General features: G+C 37.9%; 1 protein-coding gene across 2 annotated transcripts in view; it reads left to right on the forward strand.

The window, feature by feature from the left end:
- Positions 1 to 415: 415 nt before the first annotated feature.
- LOC141401993 (uncharacterized) overlaps positions 416 to 25,685 on the forward strand; it is an 85,105-nt gene continuing 59,835 nt past the window's right edge. The window contains exons 1-2 of one of the 2 annotated variants that reach the window (XM_073982591.1): positions 416 to 538; positions 11,738 to 11,774. In XM_073982591.1, the coding sequence (XP_073838692.1) occupies positions 11,759 to 11,774 (16 nt within the window). In that variant the 5' untranslated portion in view covers positions 416 to 538; positions 11,738 to 11,758. The remainder of the gene's footprint in view (positions 539 to 11,737; positions 11,775 to 25,685) is intronic. The other variant, XM_073982593.1, reaches the window with a different exon arrangement.

Raw genomic sequence — 25,685 nt, forward strand, 5'->3', positions numbered from 1 at the left:
CAATTTACAATGGGAAATATAACATTTTCTACTTTTAAAATTAGGAATCTTATTACTTTACATTTAAGTTCACCACTCCTATTATTGCTAAGTCATGGACTGAGGGTGTCTAAATGTTCACAAAGCTGGCTTATTCTTTTTTATTTGTTAAAGTGTTGTTGTGCGCCCTTGTGACTGCTGACCAAGTACTGAAAAAAGTACGTCTATAGAAAGTATTTCATCCCTACCACCCACACTCCAGCATACATACGTACATAAGCAGCATAACAAATAAACAGTAATAATAACAACAACAACAACCACACAAGTCCAGTAACAGAGAGCCACCCATCAAGGAGTGTGTGCAGTTGGAAAATTGCGCTCTCGCATCCTTGTCAACAGCGTGCTTGTTAACTGCTTGGAAACGGCTCAAGACGGAAAATTCAAATCAGTCTACAGAAAACGCGTACGTGAACAAGAAGTAGCCGGCGCGGCTACACTTTCGGCGTGTAATATTTTGTCGGTATGATAAATAAGTGATACACCCTGTAAAAGTTCAGTAAGTTGAGCCTCAAGCCAAATAGGATAGCAAAAAAAACAAAACAAACAAAAAATGTTGTTTTAATCGAGGCAAAAATAAGTAAAACAAAACCAAATTGCAAGAAAATGAAATGACAAAAGAGAGAAATACTGCCATACACGACAACAACAAAAACAACAAAGAAACTTTTGTTGAGAGTTCATCCCCATACATCTCGGAAATTCAATGTTTCTACAAAACAGAAAAAAATGAAAACAATAATAAAATAATTATTTTCCATTCAAAAATGCATAGTGGCAATAATGCATATAGTGGTACATGTCAGATCATTAACAAGGATATTCTCAAGGATATAAGAAATAAGAAAAATTAATACTAAATTTATAAAAACAATTTTTGAAAAACAAAAAAATAAAATAAAGAAAAACACAATAAATGCAATGTTAATGACTTAAAAAAATTAATTGAGCTGATGGTTGGATAAACGGATTTGTGGATAGATGGATACAGACAACAGAATCAACAGAATATACAATAAATTTACATTAAAGTCAAAACAAATAAATTACTAAATTGAATTGCAAAATAAAACATAACAACAAATTAACAACCAACAACAAATTTAAGTTTTCTTCAACTGATTCTCAACATGATGTTGTTGCCATTTGCTAAATTTTTTGATATCCATTTACAGTTAAGTTATAAAAGGACTATGCCTAAAGACATTGTGAGTCCCACAAATCATTCTACTTAACCTAACGCTACCCCATATAAATATCGTATATACATATATGTAAATACAAACATACATGCATATTATGCCATATTTAATATTATTACAAAGAAATATCAATATACAATCAAATAACAGCTTGTTTGCCTTGTAGATGCCTTGTATATTTGTTCTCCCCCCATCATATCCACATCCGTATCCTCCCAAATGTAAAGACCCAAATAAAATATACATACTACTTATTATAAAAATTTATATTAGTATTGCAACAAATTGGAAATATGCTTGTTCAAAATTTGCCATTTCAATTGGAAAACAAAAGCAAAATTGTCGTTCGAATTCTTTTCACAAATAAATATTAAATATTTTACATTTGTATATAATATACAATCTACTGAGCATTAGTTACTCATTTACGTACAAATATACATATGTATACCTCTAGTTGGTATTTGCAGCATATTCTAACATAAATTAAGAAAAAAAAATCTTTAATTTCAATTATAAAATTTATGACCACCTCTAACCGTAGTTTATGGGAAAAATTTAACAAAAAACAATTAACAAATGGACCAGTCTTTCTTTTAAAAATAAAAAAACAACTATTCATTAGGTCTTATAAATATTTAAAGATTTTTATGGGACATGGTGTGAGACATAATGTGGTTTCCTCCACAAAAATGTATTATATATTAAATGGATTTTTTTATCTTTGCATGAGAGGTACAAGAGTTCTTTGATAACAAGTAAAAAAGTAACAGTCGGCTTTGCCGACAGAGATAGACCCTCAGTATGTGTGAATTGAAACATTTTTTCTCCAAAAACTTGAACTGACAAAAATGTGGTTTTTGATTAAAGCTTAAAAGTTTTGCGGGGGAGGTACCTGAAGGAATGGGCCGACATAGTCCATTTTGGAAGTTTAGAAAAGTATAAGTCGACTTTGCCGACAGAGATATACACTCAGACTGTGTGGTTCAATCCACTCTTTTTCCAAAAAAAACACAAAATGTATGGGCGTATAAACCGACAGAAATATGGTTTGGTTTAAAGCTCAAAAATTTGCGGGGGATATCGATAGATAGGGCTTCTGTACCATACTAACCATACTATGCGAAAGCATAATACCGGGCCACTAGGGAAACCTTTGGCAAAAATGTCCAAAGGATCCTCGAACAGACCCTTAACTAAAAAAATGCTGAACATTTGTATGCATGGTACCCCAAGGATTGGACCAATAGGGCCCAAATTTGAACATAAACTAAGGTTGCTACGTTTGTGAGATATTGCGCTTATCATTTTAGCGAATATTTTTGAACTTTTGTGGGAGAGGAACCGGAAGCAGTGGACCTATAAGCACTACCTTCGAATTTCATCTTATATTCGAAGAAATATTACGATATCCAAAGTGTGGACGAACGTAGTATTCGGTTCGAGCTCTACAGCCACTACATATGGTGCCATAGGGGATTTTTACTCCTTTCGGGTTGTTTTCTCAAGAAGTATGGACTAGCCCCTGAAAAAACTTTTACTGTCGTAATTGAGGCAGAAAATGCAAGATGCTTCAACAAAAATCCAAGTGATTCGAGAGCAGGTCTTAAATTTAATTTATCAAAAATTTTGTGTCGGCGGTACCCGAAGGAGTGAACAAAACGAATATAGTCCATATTCGAACCTGATTTATATCTGGTAGTTATATTAGGAGGTGTAAAGTATGGACCAACTCGGTCACTCCCGTCAAGAGTTATCGTACGCACAATTTTTCCGAACATTGCTGAACTTTTTTGGGGGAGGTACCTGAAGGAGTGGATCGATATGGCTTATCTTCGAACTTAAACTAAGTTTGCACAAAATATTACGAAGGCCACATTTTGGACCTAATCGGTATATCCGTTTGAGAGTTATCTTGCGCTCCAACCATTACACGCGGTGTCATAGGGGTTTTTTGCAACTTTATGGCTATTTTCTCAGGACTTGCCCCTGATGAAACTTGTAATGTCGTATGGGAAGCAGTGAATACAAGTTGCTACAACAAAAATCAAAGCGATTCGAGAACAGGTCCTAAACTGAACCTTTCCGAAATTTTGTGTGGGAAGTAACCGAAGGAGTTGACCGATGGAGCCCATATTGGAACCTTATCTAAGTCTGGTAGGAATTTCACGATATGCAAAGTATGGACCAAATCCGTTACTCCCTTAAAGAGTTATCGTGCGCACAAGTTTTCCGAATATTTTCGAACTTTTGTGGGGAGGTACCGGAAGGAGTGCACCGATATAACCCATCTTCGAACTTAAACTAAGTTTGGCCAAATATTACGAAAGCCAAATTTTGGGCCGAATCGGTTGATCCGCTCGAGAGTTATCGTGCGCTCCAGCCAGACAGACAGACAGACGGACGGATGGACATTGCTAAATCAACTCCAAATAGTCTGAAATACATTTCGTCCAAACCTACTTGGGGTCTAAAACCATTATTTCGATGAGGCACATTTTTCCCGTATGAAAGTGTATATACCCTCGTTAGTATACATGCTGAGGGTATAAAAATTCATCTCTATAGGATAGATGGAATTGGTTCAAAAGCTTACGAAAAGATCGGATCTCATCTGATGAAAATATCGAATCTTTCACGACTTCCTTTGTATTGGTTGAAATGCTAATAAAAAGATCGGATCTTTCACGACTTCGTTTGAACCAATGCAAAAGATGCCATGAAATCACGTCATCGCATGGAAACCCTTCCTTCAAATTTTGCTGGGTTATATCAGGAAACATGTACTTGCCTACGAAAAACATAATATCGCTATAAACAGGGACACTGGGAGTACCTACGGTAAAAATTTCCAATATCCTCGAACAGACCCTTCTGTGCGTGGTACCCCAAGGAGTGGACCCAAATTACACACTTTTGAACATAAACTAAGTTTGGATAACATATTTTATTTGCATAATATCACTGTAAACTGTAAACAGGGACACTAGGAGTACCTTCGGTAAAATTTTCCAAAGATACTCGAACAGACCCTTGTGCTGGTGTTACCCCAATTAGTATTCGAAGAAATATTACGATACGCAAAGTGTGGACCAAGGCAGTATTCAATTCGGGATTTGTCATGCGCACCAGCCAGTACACATGCTGGCTTTCGAGTCATTTCGCAAGAAGTATGGACTTGCCACTCGAAAAACATGTACAATCGTTAAAGGGACTATGAGCGCAACATGTTGCAAGAAAAATTAAAGCGATTCGAAAGGAGGTCCTAAGCTGCATTTTTCCGAAATATTGTGTGGGAAGTACCAGAAGAAGTTGACATATATAGTCCATATTCTAACCGGATCTAGGTCTCGTAGAAATATTACGATGTACAAAGTATTGATCAAACCGGTTACTGCCTTCGAGAGTTATCATGAGCACCATTTTAGCGAAAAGTTTTGAACTTTTGTGTGGGGGTACCCGAAGGAGTGGACCGATTAGTCCAATTCGAGATTGACCTATGTCTGGTAGAAATATGTGCAAAGTATGGGTCAAATCGGTAAGTCTGTTCGAAAGCTATCGTGCGCATAAGTTTGGACAAAATTTTACGAAAGCCAAATTTTGGTCCAAATCGTTTAATCCGTTAATAACGGACTTGTTAATAACGGACTCGGATGCAACTATGTTTTAAATCATTCCCAATAGATAACCCAAATAACTTGTTTTAGTGGCTGCCGTAACCTTTGTTTTACGACAGCAATCAAAACGATAGTCGGACTATCGATAGTTTGAGCCCAACTTTTCGTAGAAAAATTTTATTGATATTTTTATACCCTCAGCTTTTACGCTAAAAGGGTACAGCGAGGTCTGATCTGAAAAATAACAGTTATATTAATTTTCTTCAAAAAGTATTTATTTATTCATCAGGGTTTTTAAAATCCACGAAGCATTTCTGTCCTATTTTGATTTTTCTTTTATCAAAAACGTAGAAAAACACTTTCCTTTCATCGGTATCTTCAGTTTTGGGAAGAGAAAAAATATAAGCATGGACCAAGTCCGGTGAACACGGTGGTTCATAGTTGGTTTGCAAAATCCAATATTGGGTTTTTCACAATTCTGTGCTTTGCCAAAAATGGGGATAAATAACCTCAATGATGGGGATAAATACCTCCACCACAAAAATTCTAACGTTTACGCTGAAGAACAGATTCAGACGTATTCGCAGGAGGGGGCGGTGTTATATCAAAACGTGGACATGTTCCAATTTTTGGTAGAGAGTTTTGTAGCCGCAAAGAAGACTAAATACCAAATTTCAGTGAGATAATTTGGCTAAAGACAAAGTGTCTAAAACCTGCAAAATACCGAAAATCGGGAGGTACCGTTCTATAGTTGCTATATGAAAATATGGAAATATACTGGCCCATTTCTGGGGGAAGTTTTGTAGCTTCAAAGAAGACTAAATCCCAAATTTCGGCCACTTCGCTGAGATAACGTAGCTAAAATCTTTAAAATACCAGCTATCGGAAGGTAACCGTTCTATGGCGATTATATCAAAAACGTACACCGATATAGCCCATTTTTAATACTAAACATCCTAGAAATAATAGGACCTTCTATTCCAAATTATAGAGCTCTATCTGAACTATTGTCAGCTGTATCTTGATTTCAACAGATATACGGGCGCTCGGATGGACGTCAAAACAGAAGGACATCGTTATACCGGCATTGAATTTTATGCTGATCAAGAAAAATGTGTAATTTATAGGGACTTCGAAGAATATTGCGAAGTGTTACAAAAAGGGGCACTAAAAAACCTTCTGGCCTAGGCAACTCGCAGTGTCGCCAGGTGTCATTTGCAAATTTTTTGGAAAGTTTGACAGTTTTTATCCTAAGCGTACTCAGGTCAGTTTGACATATGACCATGTGTTGGGTTCTTTACAGTGATTTGAAAAAAATACTTTGCGAAAAAAATGGAATTTACTTTGTGAACATTTTCGTCTGAAAATTTTTCAACAACTTTCGACGTGGATAATCACGGCAAGAGTGCATCGATCAAACTAAATCTTTATATGTCGATAAAGGATCATCCTGTAGGACTATGAAAAACTTGTTCAATGAATTCAATCGTGTCGGGCACTCGTTAAAAATGAAGGTCGTGAAGGTCATCCAAAAACGGCCGTTGTGCCAGAAAAAAATTAAGCCGTGCGTGAACGGATAATCCAAGATCTCCATGTTAAATACCGTCAGATAGAGACATTCTTGGGTATTTATTCCACCAACTAACATTCGATATTGCATAAACACCTGGCCGCAAAAATGGATTTTTCTCGCTAGATTCAGCAAAATTGGTCAATCGGTCAAAAAAAGGATCTCGTGGATTAGTGCAAAGAAATTGTGCATAAAAACAATCGCGGTGCTTCAAACGGCATTTATAAGATCATCACAGATGACGAATCTTGGATCTATGCAAAAAAGCCCGAAACAAAGCAGGAATCGACCGTTTGGGTCTCCGAAAGCGAGCCAAATCCAACAAGAGTTGTTCATGAAAATAGACCTTCGAAGCAAATGTTCGCCTGTCTCTTCGGCAATACTGACGGTGTGGCCACCCTACGGCTTGACAAATAAGGACGGTTAATTCTGAGCATTACACTACAGTTTGTTTGCCTGAGTCTCCTAACAAATTCGAAAAAACGAACAAGAGAAGACGAATCATTCTGCATCATGACAATGCGAGCTCTCACACATCAATTCAAAACAGCGCCTGTTTGACCGGACAAAACGTGGAATTGATGGGTCATACGCCGTACAGCCCCGACTGGGGATCCAATGACTTCATTTGATTCCAGCAGATCAAGAAAAAAGGCGTGGTCAACGATTTTCGTCGCCAGAAGATGTTGTAAAAGCGTTCAAAAACCATATTTTGGAGGTTGTCTCAATCAAGCCACTGTAAACAACCCAACACATGGTCATATTTCAAACTGATCTGAGTACGCTGAGGCTAAAAACTGTTAAACATTCCAAAAAAATGTCAAATGACACCTGGCGACACTGCGAGTTGCCTAGGTCAGAATGTTTTTAGTACCCCTCGTATTCATGTGTAGTAACCACACACAACTTCTGGAGTTAGTTGAGTAAGTTTTGCAGGGCAGTTAAAAGGATGCGGTGTGTCGTGATTATGATAGGACCAGGTGGCGATTATGATTACTGTCACGGTAAGACCAGAGTCAACTAGATCACGCTACTGTATAGAAGATTCATTGTCTTTTATGTAGATGGTCCACGGATAACATGAGGAGGCATTTAGCGAGGTTTGAATATTATTCCATCGAGTTGAACTTATTTATATTTGCGGATCACACTGACCGCCCTAATTCGGTTACCAACTACCAGTGTATTTGATGTTTCACTCCACATTCGCAGTCCACGTGTGAAGCAGAGTGTAGATTTAGTGACGGATATTTGCATACATTTTACTGGCGGCAAAAATGTTAAGATCGGTTAAAAAAAGGTTTAGCCTTTCACAAGTTGAAGAGGATTGCAGCGTATCGGAGAGAAAATCTATAATTATTTTTTCCTTGACTATTAGTTTAGTGTCGCAAATTTTCTCTAACAGAAATAAAGCTTCTAATCACCCAAAAAGCTTGCAATCATTTCAAGATCATACCGTACCTTTACGCAAGCTTTAATCTCTCTACTAGTTTTATGGAGATCTGAGTTTGTGCCATCCCCGAATTCAGCAACTTTATCACATCCCTCAGCCGTTAGTAGTTAAGCCAGAGCTGTTGACAAGAATATATCGACACCTCCAAATAATAGTATGCTAAGTCTAAAAAGTGAGTTTTGCAGGAGAAGCTCTCAAAGTGTGGACATTTTTTTGAACTTCAGTACTATGCTAAGTCAATATTTGTTTATAACTTCTGTTCGGATTGACCGATCATTACCAAAATTTGACAGAATTTAAGTTAAAGGACGATCGACACCTCCAAATAATAGTTTGCTAATTCTGAACAGTGAGTTTTGCAGGACAAGCTCTAAAAGTTTGGAAATTTCTTTGACCTTCAGTACTATACTAAGTAAATATTTGTTTATAACTTCTGTTCGGATTGTCCGATTATTACCAAAATTTGACAGAATTTAAGTTAAAGGACGTTAAATATAAAAATGTAAAGAACTTGAAAACATGCTAAGTCGACTTAGCATACTATTGTTTGGAGGCGTCGATATGTTGTCTTGAGCGGCAGCTCAGCAGATCACTCACGTTAGACCGTTGGCGTTGATTTGGAACAGAAGTGGATGGTTTTGGCTTAGGATGTCGCGTGTCTCGTTGAGTATTTCATTTTGTCGAGTAGTGGTGCGTGGTTCAGGACTAGAACCTCTGGAGGTTGATCTTTGGGAGCGCGTTGATTTTGATTTGGAGTTGGAAGTGGAGGTAACATCAATATGTAGCATCGTGTGGTGTCCCTTGTGACAGACCATGCATCTTAGTCGGCTTGGACAGAATTCCCGTGTATGTGCCGTGCAAAGGCAGTTAAAACAAAAATCTTTTTGTCGGTCTTGAGTTCTTCTAGTTAGGACGTCCATTTTTGAAAACGTTGGGCAAGACTTAGTGAAATGTCTGTCCTGACAAATGCGGCATTTCGGTAAGCTGGAAGTTGTATTAAATGTAAAATATTGTTAAATATGTGAGCAGGGTTTGGAATAAGCAGTTTGGAAGAACGCATAGTTTTACCAGTGGACGAACAATGATATCATTTTGCGTGCGAATTTCTGCAACGCGAACTCTGGCGTCTTTACCCGTAAATATTTGTATAACTCGTCCAAGACGCCATTCAGTTGAAGGAAGATTATCTTCCTTAATTACAACGAAGTCGTCTTTTGTTAAATCACGTTGGACTCTCTTCCATTTATATCTTCGTTAGAGTTCGGTAATATATTCCTTTTTCCAACGTTTAGCAAATTGTAATTGGATGGCTTTTAATTTTTGCCATCGATTCATCAATGTTAAGTTGCCGGAGTATTGCTCAGGTATTGCAATTAGAGGTGCTCCTCTCAATAGGTGACCTGGGGTGAGTGGTACAAGCTCATTGGGATCGTCGGTAAGCGGGGATAGTGGTCTGGAGTTCAAAATACTTTCTATTCTGATGAGCAAATTTGCAAATTATTCGTAAGTGTATTTATAATGCCCGGCCACTTCCCTGGGTTTTCGTGCTCTTTACAGCGGCCTCCCATAGGCCACCCATGTGTGGGGCATGTGGCGGAATAAAGGTGCCATGTGAACCCGTGTAAAATGGATTTAGACGCGAGATGCTGTTCGGCTAAACATATGAATTGTTTATATTCTTGAACTAACCGTTTAAGCTCCTACAAAATTAGTTCCGTTGTCCGAAAAAACATGATTAGGAAGACCTCTTCGACCTACAAACCTGGTGAAAGTTCCAAGAAAAGCATCAGACGATAAGTCGGACGATAAGTGTACTGCTCGGGTTGAGAGACAAAGATGGCTGCGTAGCCTTTCTGCAGTTTAGCATTGCGCAAGCGGGAGGTTTTTAGGTCGAAGGGACCAGCAAAATGAATGGCAATGAAAAAGTACAACGTTAAAGAGGCAGAGCGGACATTAATTGATTTTGGAGTCTCTGTTTGTAAATTGTGCAGATGTTACACAGACGGATGAAGGCACTAACTGCGTTTTTTAGAGGCACAATACGGCCTGCGTACATACGCTGCCTTGCCTGCTTACCTTGCTTACTTCTGATAAAAGAATAAAAAAGAAAAGGGCAACCCAGTTCAAAATTTCCTCGGCCTTCTTTATTCTTTTATTTTTATTATGTCAAAAATGAAGCAGGAAAGCAAGGCAATCAGGCAGAGCAGCTTATGTACGCAGGCCTTTAGCATAACTTGACGTTCCGCATGTAGTAAAATCTGATTGGTGAATACAATGAACAGTTTACAAAACCGAGATTTTTCTGGCAAGTAATGAGAGGATAGGCAAGGGTTAAACAGTTCCGGAGATGTCAACCCTTTGTTTGCTAACACCATGATTCATTCTATGGGGCTTTGACTTCTTGTTGCTGAATTCCACGTATTGGCTGACACCCACTATAGCAACATTTCTAACTTGTTCGGAGTGTAGTCTACTCTATACAGAAACAAAGACCTTTGATAAGTATGTTCTGTGTTTGTATCGTTCGAAATACGCGAAATCGTTTGTGCCTTTATATCAAATCATATAAGTCAAAAATTTTTTGGTATTTCCTGAAAGTTGATTCCGTAAGGAAACGTTTCTAAAGGCCTGGGTACATAAGCTGCCTCGCCTGCTTTCCTGCTTCATTTCTGACGTAATAAAAATAAAAGAATAAAGAAGGCCGAGCCAATTTCGAACTGGGTTCCCCTTTTCTTTTTAATTATGTTATCAGAAGCGAGCAAGGCAAGCAGGCGAGGAAGCTTTTGTACCCAGGCCTTAAAACCTTCAAAATATGAGATATCGGTGGATACCTTGAATGGAGCTATACCATGAACAATATTCAAACGTTTTGGCAATGAGATTGTCTTTCATAGTGAATTCGAATTACAATTCTTTCGGTGAGAAAATGTACAAGAATATGGGCCTACGTCAGCAATTTATGATTTGGAGATTTCCTGTTCACAGATGCTAATTCTGTTAACAAATGTTACCTCTACTCTCAATATAAGGAAAATGTGATGATTCGATGCATTTTGAACAAGCTTATATCATATCGCAATTTGATGAGTTTTTACTTAAGATGGGACAAATTTTTGATTGTAACATCAGTCTAAAGGCTGAGGCTTAGAAAAGGGCAAATTTCGACTTAATTTCTATGAAAATTACAGATTTGGGTCTCAAATCTTTAAAATTATTTTATTTATTGCTTTACGACATTTTATGTATGATATACGTACATACATTTATACATCATTCTTAATAATAAATAACTCCATTTTGGAATTATATTTTGAATGCACTGTTCGCCTCAACAATAGAATATAATTATTAACAAAAACGTAATAAAATGTTCCTCTCTGTTTTGCTGTGCGTTTTGCGATAATGTCGTGTGTATTTTGTTGTTGTTATCGTTACTGTGTCCTGGCCTCGATAATATTTCACATAATGTGTTGCACACGTTTTCCGATATTTTCTATCATCATTGACGATTGAAAAAAGGAAGTCAAAATCGTGAGGGTGGTTTTAAGTGTTAGCCAGGCTAGAAGCGATAGCACTGTTTAACTGGTTGTATACAAGTGCTGGCGTCCAACGAAGTGATTGCAGGCTAAAGGGTGGCTGGTTCTGTGTGTGTGGGTGGGCAGTTTTCATATAATATTTTTGTCGGTTTTTTTTTTTTGGTTTCGCTGTATAGCCGAGTGAGTGTATGGTGGATACGGCTGGCTGCTGCTGCCGCCGCTGCAGTTATGAGTTATTTGCCAAAGATTAAAACAATTTTTAATAATGTTCAGTAATGAAAATATAAAATTCTCCCTCTTTTTTTGTTTTTGCTTTCCAGGCCCCAACCCCAAACAATTGGATGATAAGAAATTTGGGTATGTATGAGTATGAGTGTGTCTGTCTGTGTGAATATTATTTGTTTTTGAAGTACAACAAAATTGCGTATCTCTTTATCGTTAAATATAGCGCTTTTGGGCTAAAAAATATTTGTTTTTATATAAAAAATCAATAAATTCTCAATTGTTTGTTTGTATTCTCGTTTACTTTTTATTGTCTGTTTCGTGTTTGGGGTGCTATCTTGCTGTTTATTTAATAACTCAACATTGTGGGGGAGTTTGGCGATATGTTTTTATTTCCTTCGAATACAGCGAAATGTTGCCGGTTAGTTACAACATTTAGACCAAAAGTTCACTCTATCATAAATATAACAGAATTAGAATTTTTTGATGTTGAAAAATGTAATCGCTGCTTTAGTAAAAAAAAGTTTTCAAATTTACTAGAAATTTATAGGAAGTCAATTCTCAGGTTATGTATTATTTTTAAAATAATAAACAAGATAAACTATTAATTAGAATGCCTCAGACACCTCAAGATGCCCCACTATATGATTTCGGACCTGTTGTTAGAGTTTTCGTTTTTTTTTCTTTTGTAGAATACTTTATACATATGTATGTATATACACTTTCTAAATATTATTATCAAGACATTAATTAAATAATTTTCTGTTATTAATTTTTGTAACGTTTCAAGAAGAAATATTCTTCTGAAAAATGTACTTAATATCTGCCATTAAAATATGGATTTTTTTGCATTTTTTAAGAACCAAAATTATTTGCTGAGTATACGACTTTATACATCCTAGGCTTTACGCCGCAACAATGTGCTAAAATAAAGTACAAAAATTAATTTATATTTTACAGCTATGTTTTGTATTTACTTTGTTGTAATGTTGTTGCACATCCGTTTGGTGCCTTTGTGGATAACATCCTTGTCGGAAAGTGTACCCACTTCAGACTTTCGCATTTTTTCAGAGGATATTGTTTTTGTTGTTGTTGTGGAGCTATTTTGGGGAATTGTAAAATATCTTCACCATGTTATGAAAATATTTTCATTTTAAATATTCTATGGATATTTAAAAAGAATGTATGTGAGAGAACATTTAAAAGTGCCAAAATTATGTGTGTGTGTGTGTGTGTGGAATACTTTGACTGTAAACAAATAAGAATGTCATAAAGTTCAGCTGTGTAGAACTTTTTATGTCCTTCCACCACAACTTGTAATGAAGTAAAATGGAAAATTTAGATTCCTATCGTTTATGAAAGTACTAAGCTCTTCCGCCACGTCAAGACCTATTGCTAGGAGAAGTGAAATGTGCTATCTGAAGGATATAAATTCCATTTAAACAAGGTTTAATACCAATGCGGCATGGATATTTTCTACATACTGAGAATTCGAAATACCAGAATACAGCTTCTTCAGTAAAAATCCTTTAGAAGACTTCACATAGAGCGGTATTATTTACCTCCCAATCTAAGAACCAGGTATTGAAAACTAAACACAAAATTTCAGCCATTTCCGTTGGAAATGTTGCGAAAACCTTTAAAATATCGAAAGTCAGAAGATACGTTTCATGGAAACTGTATCAAAAGATGGATCTGTGCCGAATATTTTTACCCATAACGAAGACTAAAAACCAAATTTCAGCCATTTTGGTGAGATGAACTTTCGAAACGTCGAAATTCGGGAGGTAGGTTTTATGGAGGCAAAATCAAAAAGTGGACGTATTTCGGTACGGTACCTTCACAATACCGTAAATCGGGAGTTACCGTTCTATGGCGACTATATCAAAACATGGACCTATATAGCCCATTTTCAATATCATCCTAAGGGTATAATATAATTCTGTACCAAATTATAAAGCTCTACCTTCGTTTCGTTTTGCCAAATATGGCATGCCTTATCCTGATATATTTGCAGTAACTGTCACATTTTTGTTTAACTTATATGAGAGTCGTTAGTTGAGGATGACAGTTCCTGTACTACATGATCCAGTGGATGGAGATCAAGTAGAACATTGAGAGCCAACTCTTGTCAAAAGGATTCTTGCAGGAATACAGAGATACTGGACCGTTCTTAGCTCGTGCCCCGCCATTTGATTTCCACGCTCTTTGGTTATTGTAAATATGTTCATTCGTATATCTTTTTCAGTTACAGTAGAATTACTATAATTTGTACCTCGATAAATCGAAAATCTCGATAATTCGTATAAGCTGTCGGTCCTTTGAAGCCATTTCCCTCGTATTTTAACCTCGCTGAATCGAAAACCTCGATAATTCGTATAAAATGGCCGGTCCCTTGGATTACGAATTATCGAGATTCTACTGTATTTGGTATTGGTTTCCTTGTGTCCAAATTAAAAAACTGGACTGGCTGCGTTCATAATGAATCAGGAGACATAAAGTCGAGGGGGTTTTACATGATTCTCACCTTGACGGCTCTAACCATGGTGCACCATTGCACCGGGGGTCGCGATACAATGCGTCGGCCAGCGCCCCTTTGAAATTACCCAGGGTACTCTTAGAGAGTGGTGGCTCTCCACAGAGTCCCCAAGTCTATTCCGTAGGTACCAATTCGAAGATTCACAATTATGGGCTTCACCTCCCTCTTGGTAAGGGTTTGAGGACTATCTTACACCTCTGCTGCTCTATGGGTCGCAGCACCCGTTTGATAATGCAACTCCACATCGAGCCGAAGCTCTACCCGCGATTTCGGTCCAAACCACAACCACCGCCACCAATAGGTGCCTCTCCATAGTCAGGCTAGATGAACAGATCTAGTGGCTCCTGAATCCCGTGGTACCAGAAAGTCTCCGGTCAGACTTCGTAGTCGAAACTATTACCAGTTTTTGTTCCATACAACACGGGACTGGTCACCCAAAGTGAGAAAGAGTTTAGGCACGATCGGGGAATGGGAAGAGTGCAACACAAGTGTTACACTGATGTAGCAGTCTAGTCACCACGTTTACATGGACGTAGCTTTCTCACTGCGAGGAGCGAGGCCCATTCACTTATTCCGCTCTGAAGCTGGCGAACGGCAACCGATTATGTTTGAAAGTGCCCCCGACAAGATATAAAAGATCTGTGATGGCATGGTGGAGAGTTGAGATTCCCCATTATTCCATACCACCTGCGGTACCAGAAAAATTACCTCTGGTCAGATCTCGTAACTGAGTTACTTCCAGTTTCGGTCCCATGCGACCAGGGGACTGGTAATATACGCGATTAAGCCTATAAAGCTCCAACACAACAACATAAAAACAACTCCTACGATGACACCTGCACTAACGCTCTGCGACGGCGGAACGCCTTATTTGCAAAGTCCCCAAGACTAGCACGAGTAGAGTTAGCGGAGAGCACATTACTCACATCCCATTGGCCATCAACTCTGGTGACACCCATGGAATCTAGGTTTCTGAAGTCCTCATAATGAGGACACTCACACAACACATGCAGCCAGTCTTCGACTGGAGCCCCACAACTGCACGATGAAGTGCCAGAAAGGTTTCTACTATGCAAAAATGCATTGAGAGACCCATGCCAAGTCAACAAGTGTCCCAGATGAAGACCGAAACCAAAATCGGGGTTCGTCATGGCAAAAGTAACATCCGGGATAAACTTAAATGTTACACGCCCATTCTCGCACTCGTTCCATCTAGATGTTACGAGCTCACGCAGCCGCGCCTTGCGATTCAAGGCACCCAAGCTCTCCACACCTTCTACTGCCCAATCAGTGGAAACGATCGGCAAACCTCTCTTGGCTAAAAATGACACGTTTGCACGTATCATTTCCAGGTCAAGAGGAGGAACACCCAACAAGACCTGCATAGCCTCAGTAGACACTGTGCGTCATACAGGGAGACAAGCATCATAATGCGCTGACATGACAGTATCTTGCGATACCCATACCCTGTAACTGCAGTGTGCCATATGGGGGCCCCGCATGTTGCACAGGCAACAAGCAGACCACCATATACCACCCGCAACGCACGTCTACTCAGGAGACAGGTGAGTGGGGTTAGCTGGGCAGCTAAACACATCCAGCGTATTGTGCGTTCCCAATCCACATGTGTTGGGTATAGCGCCATCAATTCGGGCGGCTGCGTGTTTCTGATCTTAACTCTGTACCTTTGTACTGCATGCGCAACTGCATCAGTGTGAATGCTATTCAAGCCTGTCTGATGGGCTCAGTAATATAGAGTTTCTATGCCTATCTTTCTCCAGATCAAAAAGATTTCTCGTGACGTGCCTGGGTGGGGGCAGCCTGTCCACTAGATTCTGGCAGGAATGCCCAAACCGAAGCAGGTACTACATCGATTAGACCCCGTTGTGCTGATGCAGCGACAAAATATTCTTTAGGAAATAATCATGAAAAATAATCTGTTGCAGTCCTCTGGGGGCATTCTGACAGGTTTGAATATTTTTCCACTGCGTAAACTTTTCACGGTCTACTGCTTTGTAGATGTCAACAGTGTTTTTTTGTCTGCATCCTTAGTGCTGCCGGTCGGTGACTTCATGACCTTGTTCATTCTATTTCTAATATTGTCGCAAAGAGCTGTGGTCTGAGCAGCTTAAACATGCTATCGAACGTTATACCCAATAGTTTGGGGTAGTTTGTGGTCGGAATAAAGTCCACATCGACCTGTATGTTCAGGTGTAGTCTCAGTCAGCTATGTACATAGATGTTTAACCTATTACATATGTTATCAACGATAGCACCCGACGCCAAGATCGTACAGTCATACGAGATATTACACTTCCAGTTTCACTCTATGAATCTTTGACTTCTTATTTCTGCAACATAGTTAATCTTAAATTGTGGTGGTACCTCATCGGCTGAATGGGCTCTTATAGGGCGTATCACACTCCTCTTCGACCTATCAGTCTCTGGGTGCTCTACAAGTTGCCGGTTAAAATAACACGCGCATCTCTTCGCTAAAAATAATCGACGGGACTTGTTAGTGAAGAGAACCAGTTCGGTCTTTAATGGGCTCATTCCCATTATTGTGATGTGCCCATCTCATAAATGTAACTGGAGAATTTCCCGCTTAGCACGATAGCTAGGTGGTCAGCATAAGCAATGGTGTTAACAGAATTCCGAATTAAAGTTCTACCGATGCTTAAGTTGACAATCCTCTTTCTAAGTATTTTGTCAATCCAATTGATTAGAATGAAGGAAACACCTATGTTTATGAGTGAATTAGTGTTTTTTTAAGCTTAACATTATTGAAATTATCTGCTGTGATAAGAAATGCTCATAACGTGTAGTTTGAGCCTTACATATATCTATAACTTCCCAGCTTTAGGGATGTATGTTACCGTGACTCCGTGATCTCCATAGAACCGGAATTAACAATAAACACAAACAAGACTGATCGGTATGTAGTCTTTTGGTAGTGTGTGGCTTTACTGTCACCGGGACTTCCCTCAATAGATGGGGATGAATGATAAACACAAACAAGCTCTGAAAATAGCTTCCAGGATCTGGTGCCTCTTGAAGCATTGTAGCATGCGGGTATAATATCATCTGGTTTATGCGAATTAAAGGATTTGAAAGTTTCTATTGTCCATGCAATGTTTGGACGATTTATGATCTCTTCGATAATACTCACTTTACTCGTAGCATGTATGCGTGAGATTGGATTGCGTAGGGGTACAGTTGTTGAATTGAGAATTAGTTAGGCGATGCAAAGTCTCTAGATCAGAGTTTTTCCATATACATACCAACTTCACGTTTCATACCATCAATGAATTTGGGGTATGGTTACGTCCCTGACACCTCCCCTTATCATCACTTTTGTTACTACCGATGGATTTGGGATTCTTCGAGAGTTTTCTTTCGTATTAGACATTTTAGTTGGTGGCCGTAGGTTTTTACAGCTTTTGGGTAATTACACTGTGTAACAAAATGGAGGTGAAAGTCTGGGGCACGGAAAATTCCTCTTGGGGAAGAAAGGCCTTGGTGAGTATATTAAGAATCCCGAAGGACAAATCCGCCATGTGTCGAACTTCCGCGTTATGGCGTGATGAATATTGTTCTAGAGACCCTGTAAGCCGTCAGGAATAAAACGCTAATTCCTGTCAAATGTAAAAAAAATACTACAACAAGTAAAAAGTGTCAGTCGGCTTTGCCGACAGAGGTATACCCTCAGCCAATGTGAATTGAAACTTTCATCTACGGATAGAATGTATTTAGCGTCTCTTCAGAATTTTGTAGCCCTTTTTCAACATTTGAACTTGCCTACAAAAATGTGGATTAGGAATTAACACAAATGTTGAACTTTTATGGGGGAGGTACCCTTAGGGAGGACCGATATGAGCCATTTTAAAAGTTAAACTAAATTTTGACAAAATATTAGAAGATCTAAAGTTTGGACCAAATTGGTTGCACCATTCAAGTGATATCGTCCTAACATTTTAGTGACATTTTTATACCCTCCACCATAGGATGGGGGTTTATTAAGTTTGTCACTACGTTTGTAACTACTCGAAACAATCATTGTAGACCCCACAAACTATATATATTCTTGATCAGCGTGTAATTCTTCATCGATATAGCCATGTCCGTCCGTATGTGGAAATCACTCTAGCGTCCGAACGGATTGACGTAGGTGGTTGAAAATTTGGGAAAATCTATTATATGTACGTAGGACTTTTGGTATTGTAAGCGGGCTATGTAGGTCCACGCTTTCGTGTAGGCCCCATTAAGGAATTTTTTAAGATATTTGTCCCATTTTACCATCGAATTGGTTGTAAATTGGTATTTTGTGTCTCCAGAGGCCAAAAAACATTCCTACCAAAGATGGTTTATATAGGTCCACGTTTTGGTATAGCCCCCACATAAGGCCTCTTATAAAGTACGCGTCGTTTTAATATATTTTGAATGTATTAGTCCCATTTGACAACAGAATCGGTTGTAACTTTGTATTTTGTGTTTCCAGAGACTAAGAAACATTTCCACCGTAAAGTGTTTATATATAGCCCCCATTGGACGATATCTCCCGATTTTCGGTATTTTGAAGTTTTTGGCCTCATTATCACACCGAGATGGCTGAAGTTTGGTATTTAGTCATCGTTGGGGGTATAAAACTTTCCCCCAGAAATTTTTAGGTATCGGTCCACGCCATCATATAGCCCCCATAGAACGGTACCTTCCGAAATGGCTAAAATTTGTGGTGGAGGTTACAAAAAGTTCGGCCCGACCGAACTTAACGCTTTTCCTACTTGTTTAAAAATTGGGGAGAAGTACCGGAAGTTGGGGACGGTATTGCCCCATGAAACTAAGTTTGGATAAAATATGACGAAGACCAAATGTTGCACCAAATCTGTAGAACAGTTCGAGAGCCACATATGGTGACATAGGGCTTTTTACACCTTTCGGAATGTTTTCCCAAGATATATGGACCTGCTCCTGAAAAAACTTTTATCGTCGTAATGTACCGAATGCAAATCTCTTCAACAAAAATCAAAGGTCTTAAAGTGAACTTATCCAAAATTTTGTGTGGGAGGTACCCAAAGGAGTGCACAAATATAGTCCATATTCGAACCTAATCTATATCTGGTAGATATATTAGTATGTGCAGAGTATGGATTACATCAGTCACTCCCTTCAAGAGTTATCGTGCGCATATATTTTCCGAGATTTTTGAATTTTTGTGAGGGAGGTACCTGAAGTAGTGGACCGACATGGCTTATCTTCGAAATTAAACTATGTTTGGACGAAATACTACGAAGGTCAAATTTTGGACCGAATTGGCAGATCCGTACGAGATTTATCTTGCGCTCCAACCACTACGCACGGTGTCATAGGGTTTTTTTGCAACTTTCAGGCTATTTTATCAGGAAGTATGGACTAGCCCCTTATGAAACTTGTACCGTCGTATGGGGGACAGCGAATACAAGTTGCTACAACAAAAATCAAAGCGATTCGTGAGCAGGTCCTAAACTGAATTTTCCGAAATTTTGTGTGGGAGGTACCCGAAGGAGTGGACCGATTGAGTCCATGTTTAAACTTCATCTAAGTCTGGTAGAACTTTCACGATGTACAAAGTGGTGGCCAAATCGGTTACTCCCTGCAAAGTTATCGTGCGCACAAATTTTCCGAACATTTTCGAACTTTTGTGGGGGAGGTTCCGGAAGGAGTGGACCGATATAACCCTTTCTTCGAACTTAAACTAAGTTTCGGCAAAATATTACGAAAGCCAAATTTTGAACCGAATCGGTTGCTCCGTTCGACAATTATCGTGCGCACCAGCCAGCCAGACAGACGGACATTGCTAAACCAACTCCAAATTGTCTGAAACACATTTCGTCCAAACATACTTGGAGTCTAAAACCATTATTTCGATGAGGCACAGGTTGCCCGTATGAAAGTTTATATACCCCCGTTAGCATAAATGCTGAGGGTATAACAACGCGATTAGTTGTCAGTGAGAGTCGTACCTAAAATTTTCTAAGTGACATTTTTGCAGAACATTTCGAAACTGAAAAACGTCATTTTGTGGTACTTTTATAGCGGCTCTTAAAATAAAGGACGAAAAGGACATTGAACGAAGAGATTTAGAAGGTCGATTGAAGACATGTCATCTCAAAAACAAGCTAAAGCAACAGTGAGCACAACGCTAATTCCTGATGGCTTACAGGGTCTCTAGCAACAACTTTATCACGCCATAACGCGGAAGTTCGATTCACGGCTGATCTGTCCTTTGGGATTCTTAATATACTCACCAATGGCTTTCATCTGCAAAAGGAATTATCTCTGCCCAAATTTTGTGTTCACAGATTTATCTAAGCAAGTCCATACTTGCCCCCCCCAAAAATTTTGCCTTCGTAAAGAGAGAAAAACGACCCGAAACATATCTGTAATCTACAAATTTGCGAAAATGTTATGTGAAACATACCCGCAGACCCGGATCGATATAGTCCATAGGCAAAACCATTATTTCGTAGCGGGACATTTTTGATCGTCTCAAAGTGTATCTATCTTCGTTAGCCTAAAGGATGGAATATAATAATTTGAAGTAGTATTAACATTAATATCTGTACGGCGGTCGATATGGACATTTTTTAGCTTAATTACCAAAAAACCAATAACCCCTACTCTTGTAGTAAAGAAGAATATAAAAAAATAATGAAATAGTAGCAAAGATGTTTTTTCTTTCATCGCAAGAAATTTCATAATTACGGACACAAGTGTGTGTGACTGATATGAAAGAATTTCCAATTTTATGCTGGCAGATTTTCCCTTATGTCAAATTATAAGTTCTCAAACACAAAAATACATACATACATATAATTACTTCACAATATTTTCTAAAGATATATAAGTGTGTGCGTATATGGTTTTTTTTTCTACGCAATACATACATATATACTCCTAACGTTACGGACATTTTACCTTCCTGCAGCCACCAACACTCTGCACACCACTTTTTCTAGATTTTCTTTCGCATTACTAATTATCAACACTTTGCTGAATTTTATCTTTTGAGATTTTGTCTTTTCACAATTTTCGTACTAGTTTTTGTTGTTGTTGGAAATAACACAAAGTATCCCAAACTTTTTCCTCTTTTATATCAAAATGTTTTTTCCATGGTAAGTTACAGGCCGGTACACGGTACACGGCGCTTATTTCCTTTATAACAATGTATGTACGAACAATGTTACAGTAAAACCCCCTTCCAACAAATATCCTTTTTTTCCATTCCAATCAACTGGGGATACCAACAAAGCTACATACACTCTCCCACCCACACCCACTCACAGTTGATGAAAATATTCTAAAAACCAAAACGTAACGAACCAAACTATAATGAAGCAAAGAACGAAAAAATCTTTGAAAAACATTGGAAAATATTCCGAAAACTTGCTGAAAATTCCTTGAATTGTTTGTCTCTAGCGGAGGGAGGAATGAACAGAAAAAAAATAAGAAAAATGAGAAATAAGGAATTTGAGAAAATTACAATAGCAACAGAACAGGAATATTTTCTACTTTTTTTTGGTTATTTGTTTGCCCGGTTGCCTGGCTGGCATGTGTCGGTCGGTTGGTCGCTCGGTGTGCTGGCTTTTCCTCCAACTCCTTGGAATTTTCCACATTTCAACATTTGTTAAATAAGTTTACTGGACCACCACCACCCTTCCTAGTTTTGGCAGAATATTAACTTTAAGCCAACCACCTTCAATAAGGCATCTTCACACTATCCCCTTCCACCTTCCATCCCACAATTTCTTTCAATCATATCCATTGATGTATAAAAGACCATGCATATGTGTACGCAGCAAGTATGTATAAAATTGTAGAAACACACACACACACAATGCAAACCCTGTCCGTCCCTTGGTCTTGTATAAATTGCGACTTTGTAAACCATCAATTTCTTTACTTTCTTTAGCATTTTTCGTACTCAAAAGCATAAACCATGAGTATGTTTTTTCTTCATCTTCTTCAATACATGTCAGAAAAAATTGTCAATACAAAAAGACAAAAGGGCCAGAGGTACTTTATTATAGTTGTTGGGTTCCTATGTTTTGAAGGCATTCGAAGTATTTACAGTAAAAACGAGATTAAGACTAAGGGATATTTTTCTATATTCGACATGGTGTAGCTGTCACGATCAATTCACTGGTGAAATATTAAGAAATTTATGTGAAAGAAGGGATGTTCAGATAATGTTAATGTAGCGTTTCTAGTTCTAGCGGGAGTTTTGGAAAGAGTTACGATCGTATAAATTCTTCGGAGAAGTAGTTTACGAATCCAGGTTATGCGATCCCAGCTGATGGTAAAGGGTTCATTGTTAGAGTAAAAAGTCAGACTTATAGGAATGGGAAACCCTATGCTTATATGTCATTGGCGAGATAACAATGGCCAGCAATATAATAGATGTTCTATCGTTTCAGTCTCCACTTCATCTTCACAGAACCTGTTGTAGTCAACGCTGTCAAGGTTGCATTGCTAATGTTGACGAAATGGTTTTGGACACTTAGCATAATGTTTCCATGTGCCATGTTTCATTGGCTCTTTCATTAAAGAACGTATCAATTGCTTGAATGACGTAACATATACTCGTACATAGGTGGCTTGATAGAGTCAGTGATTACTAGTCTTGCCTGTTTTTCATCTCTCAAGGCTGTTCTGCACTCAAGAACTGCTTTAGATTTGATGCTATCCACAACGATATCACTATGCAACACTGAAAATGCAAACAACTTCTAGTCTGCATTTTTTGAAAGTACATACATATTTAGACTACAAAAACCCTAGTAGGGTTTTGTCCTGTCAGATCCAGTTCGGATTTTATGGCCTCATCTAAACCGGGCTAAATCTACACTTTTTTGCATTTATCAGGCCTTTATCTCAGAAACGAATAGGAATTTGGCCTTGCTGTCTTTAGCAACATAGTAGCCCTTAACTAGTATAATTTATCTTTTGAAAAAACCACATAAGAAAAACACCATCTAGGGCATCAAAATCTATAAAATATAGACAATTTTACATAATTTCTGAAATTCTGGTCAGTATCGGCTAAACTATTGGGAGTTGAACCAAGTAACCTTTTGCAAAAATCTTCCAAATAAAGTTCTCAACAATTCTTGAGAACATTCTGAAACCCTAAAATGTTTACTTCATGTTGTTTCAGCGGTATTTTGCATCATATCTTTTACAACACGTATTTGAAACACAGTTTACACCAAGAGTTTATTCTCGCATTTCGGATTTCACTACTTTATTGACATTTTTATTAAATCGTCGTTGAACAATGTACTGAAAACAACGGCATAGAGACATTTTACAACAATGACATTTTCTGAAGAGTTGTGTATTACATTCCAGGGAATATTTCTACAAAAGAAAATATTCAGAAAAAATTAACGGTTTTGGAGATACGGTGCAACATGTATAAAAATTGTGGAATTTTTGCATATATTTTGAAATTTTAGGCAATAAGTGTAGTTTTTCGAGATCATTATGTCTCCAAATATTTTATTCTTGTCCTTATCTGCAAATTTGCTTCAGAGGTCAGAAGAAGATTCGCATTGATTTCAGAGATATAGCCACGAATTTCTTTAAAAACTCAATATTTAACCATGTTTAGATGGGGCCATAAAATCCGAGCCCCAACTAGGGTTACTTGTCGTTTGGGTCTGTACTTTCAAAAAATTCTCAGTTCGAATTGTTTGCACAAAATGACCTTAAAAATGTTGCACAGTGTACTTGAACTTTTATGGGGGGTGGACCGATGGACCGATATAGCCTTTCTCCGAAGTTGCTCTAAGATTGGAAGAGAAATTACGATGTACAAGTGAACATTTTAAACTTGACTAAATTGAACTTTTATCTCAGGAAGTATATTACATACTTGTATCTCAACCGCCAGGAGCCAGTAGTTTCTAGTTTCGGGCAATACACATTTTTTCTGCGATAGATTTACCTTTATTATTTAAAAAATATATCCTTAATTAAAATATTTAGCATTTCGGACCCATAGATAAGGAGGAATTTCCATAATAACAAATTAGCCTGTTTTCTCTAATACTAGGAAAATTCTCTCTTATTCCTACAGGGCATTCACAAAGCATCGCAACTTACATGATTAGTTGACATTGCTTTGTCATTGTTCGATTCAAGTTTCATCCTGGTTATGCTATAAAGATTTTCCATCTTCATTTCCTACATTTAATCTGCTTTTGTCTGGATTCCTGGTTTGTTAAATTCCATTCCATAGAGCTGGTGTTGGGCCGGAATATTCTGCAAATTTGTATGAGGCCGTTCTTTTACATGGTTGGAGAAAGTGTAGCAGTCCGATAATAAGGCGTCGGCCGTTTTGCTTATGGAGACGATTATAAGGAGAGGTAAAAAGATAAAAGACAAATGTCAAGTGACATCATTTATTAGGACAAGTAAAATTGTGTTTAGGTTTGTCGAATTATAGCACTCTTCACTGATTCTGGTGGGACGTACACCCACCATGATTATTCTCCGTTTACGATGAAATTACTCCACCTTTATTTTCTTACAATTATTATAATAACCCCTATAAAGTAATTATTTAGACTTTCAACATTTTCCCCCTTTCAATCAATAGATCACTCTCGTAATGTTTACATACAAAACTACAGCAACATCAACAATAAAAGTGTCCTGCAATTAAATTCTGATAAAATATCACCTTGCGATTAATTAAACAAAACCAATAATCCTATTACGAACTCAAGCGCATGAATCGGAACAAACACTCACACGCACATACATACATACATTTACGTTTGTTTCACATAAAACCAACCGACAATTCAAAACTAAAACTCATTAGGATCAACACTACATGTGCCCGCGCACACACTCCCCCTCCAATTTAATAAATGGAAATTTTAAAATCGAAATATAAATTCCATATGCCTCCGGTTACCCTTCAGTGCCAAGTGTGACAGCTTTAAATTCATTCATTCATTTATCATAATTATGCAGTTTTCCAAATAAAAATTTTGTTGATTTATGATTGATTTGTGTGTATGTCTGTCACAGCTACTTGCTGTTTAAAAATACGGCTGTCTGGTGGGTCGTTGTATCCTTTTTCGTGTAACACCTTTACAATAACAGCAACAACAACCAATAGGACATTTACATGTAGAAACACCCCCGTTTTTACCACTTTCATCACTATCTTAAATTGTTTGGTTTGTCCATATCAGTCAATTAAAAGCAAAACAGGACACAACTGCCGAAAAATTAAATAAAAGTAAAGAACATTTCATTGAGAGGCGGCTTGGTTTTGTGGTGGGACAAGCGGATTCTATTTTATTTTTTGAAATTATAAAATAATTATAAATCATGACTTAGTGGATATTATATATATTGTGCGAATCTGTATTAAGGCCGTGCTATATTTTAAATTAAACATCTAAGGTTTGCTAAGATTGTAGTATCCGAAGCCACCTAGTGTTGCTTGACCT

Source organism: Musca autumnalis, unplaced genomic scaffold, assembly GCF_047663935.1.
Source record: "Musca autumnalis isolate F117 unplaced genomic scaffold, ASM4766393v1 scaffold_4, whole genome shotgun sequence".
Classification (NCBI taxonomy): Eukaryota; Metazoa; Arthropoda; class Insecta; order Diptera; family Muscidae; genus Musca; species Musca autumnalis.